The 1,775-nt window shown below is 44.5% G+C and overlaps 1 protein-coding gene across 1 annotated transcript; it reads left to right on the top strand.

Annotated features, from left to right (window-relative positions):
- Window positions 1-7: 7 nt before the first annotated feature.
- On the top strand, window positions 8-1,683 carry LOC108625451 (acidic mammalian chitinase-like; the record flags this gene model as incomplete). The annotated part of the gene is made up of 3 exons (XM_018025502.1): window positions 8-644; window positions 783-1,072; window positions 1,287-1,683. Coding segments are annotated over 3 exons (1,324 nt in total), but the record flags the coding sequence as incomplete, so codon positions are not given.
- Between the last annotated feature and the right edge of the window lie 92 nt (window positions 1,684-1,775).

Below are 1,775 nucleotides of genomic sequence, written 5' to 3'. Positions count from 1 at the left end.
ATGGTAGCTGGGCCGCGTATCGTCCTGGACTCGGCGCATGCGAACCGTCCCACATAAATCCAGCTTTGTGTACACATATGATTTATACTTTCGTCGGTATCACCACCAATGGCGACGTACAAGTACTGGACAGCTGGCTGGATCTGCCAAACGGTAGAGACGGTTTCGGAAAGTTTACCAGGCTCCGCGAATCGAGCCCAGGCACGAAAGCTATGATAGCGATAGGCGGATGGAACGAGGGATCCGCCAAGTACTCTGAAGTCGCGGCAAACCCACAACTCCGTGCTCGATTTGCCCAAAACGTCGTTAACTTTCTGAGGACGTACAATTTCGACGGTTTCGACGTCGACTGGGAGTATCCCAACCAACGAGGCGGAAATCCATCCGACAAGTTGAATTTTATCCTCTTGCTAAAGGAACTGAAGGAGGCCTTTAATAAACACGGCTACATCCTCAGCGTAGCCGTAGGTGCTGCCGAATCTTTGGCTTCTAAGTCGTACCATATTGCCAATGTGTCGCAAAACGTAGATTTTATTAATCTGATGACGTACGACTACCATGGATCGTGGGACTCGGTCACCGGGACGAACGCTCCGTTATATGCTTTATCGAGCGAACAAGGAAACCAAATCATGTCCAACGTGGTAGGTTTTCACCATTGATTACGTGAGAGGAATTCTGCTTTCGGATTTGTCTTTGCCATAAGAAACTCTATACTGCAAAAATTAAAAGTATTTTTGGTAGATTGTGTTATAGCATACGAAATGTCTATAATATTTTAGAACGCATCTGTCCAATATTGGTTATCGGAAGGGGCGTCAGCGGATAAGCTCATTCTCGGTGTTCCTTCTTATGGAAGATCGTTTACTTTGGCGAATCCAGGAAACAATGGTGTAGGTGCCCCGGCTTCTGGTCCCGGAAATAGCGGACCCTACACACAAGCAACAGGAATGCTTGGCTACAATGAGATCTGCGAGAAACTTCGTCAGGGATGGACCGTGCGGCGCGAAGAACAACAACGTGTACCTTATGCCTTCAGTGGTAATCAATGGGTCGGATACGATGACCCAACGTAAGTATTTCTTTCATACTAATGTAAAATATATTGGGCCGTATTGGAAAGTTAGTGTCGATTTTTGGTGGACGGCATTAGGACAGGTTTAAGTAGTATATCAAAATTTAGGTGCTGCCTTTTTTTTATAAAAATCTGCACAAACGTACCATACATAGATGAATTAGATGTAAATGTTTAAGGATATCGTGTGAGGATGATTTCGGGGTTTCAGATCTATTGCAGAGAAGGTCAATTATGTCTTATCTAATGGTCTCGGCGGTGTAATGATGTGGAGCATCGAAACTGACGACTTCCATGGCACTTGTGGCGAGAAGTATCCACTTCTGAGTACGATAAATAGAATGTTGAAGAGGAATGTTCCAATTCAGTCTTCTTCTCCGCAATCTCCTGGAGCAACTACACCGCCTGTAATTACGTCACCGTTACCGCCACCGCCATCATCTTCCTTATGCGCGGACAACCGAGAGTTCGTCCGAGATCCAAACGATTGTTCAAAGTTCTACCATTGTAGAGAGAACGCTAATGGAGGACGTGACGCTATCGAATTCAAATGCCCCGATGGTCTCGTGTTCGATACATCCTTCAATGGTTGCAATTATCCGGAAAATGTACACGGTTGCTGATTTGCAATTAAATATATTACTGTGTGCTATGAAAATATTTTTATACATATAATTTGATACGTAATGTACATTTTAAT

The sequence above is a fragment of the Ceratina calcarata genome, unplaced genomic scaffold, assembly GCF_001652005.2.
Source record: "Ceratina calcarata isolate Rehan_Ccalc_2016 unplaced genomic scaffold, ASM165200v1 scaffold3531, whole genome shotgun sequence".
Classification (NCBI taxonomy): Eukaryota; Metazoa; Arthropoda; class Insecta; order Hymenoptera; family Apidae; genus Ceratina; species Ceratina calcarata.
Note: the sequence above shows the minus strand (reverse complement) of the source record. Positions and strands in the feature narration are given on the sequence as shown.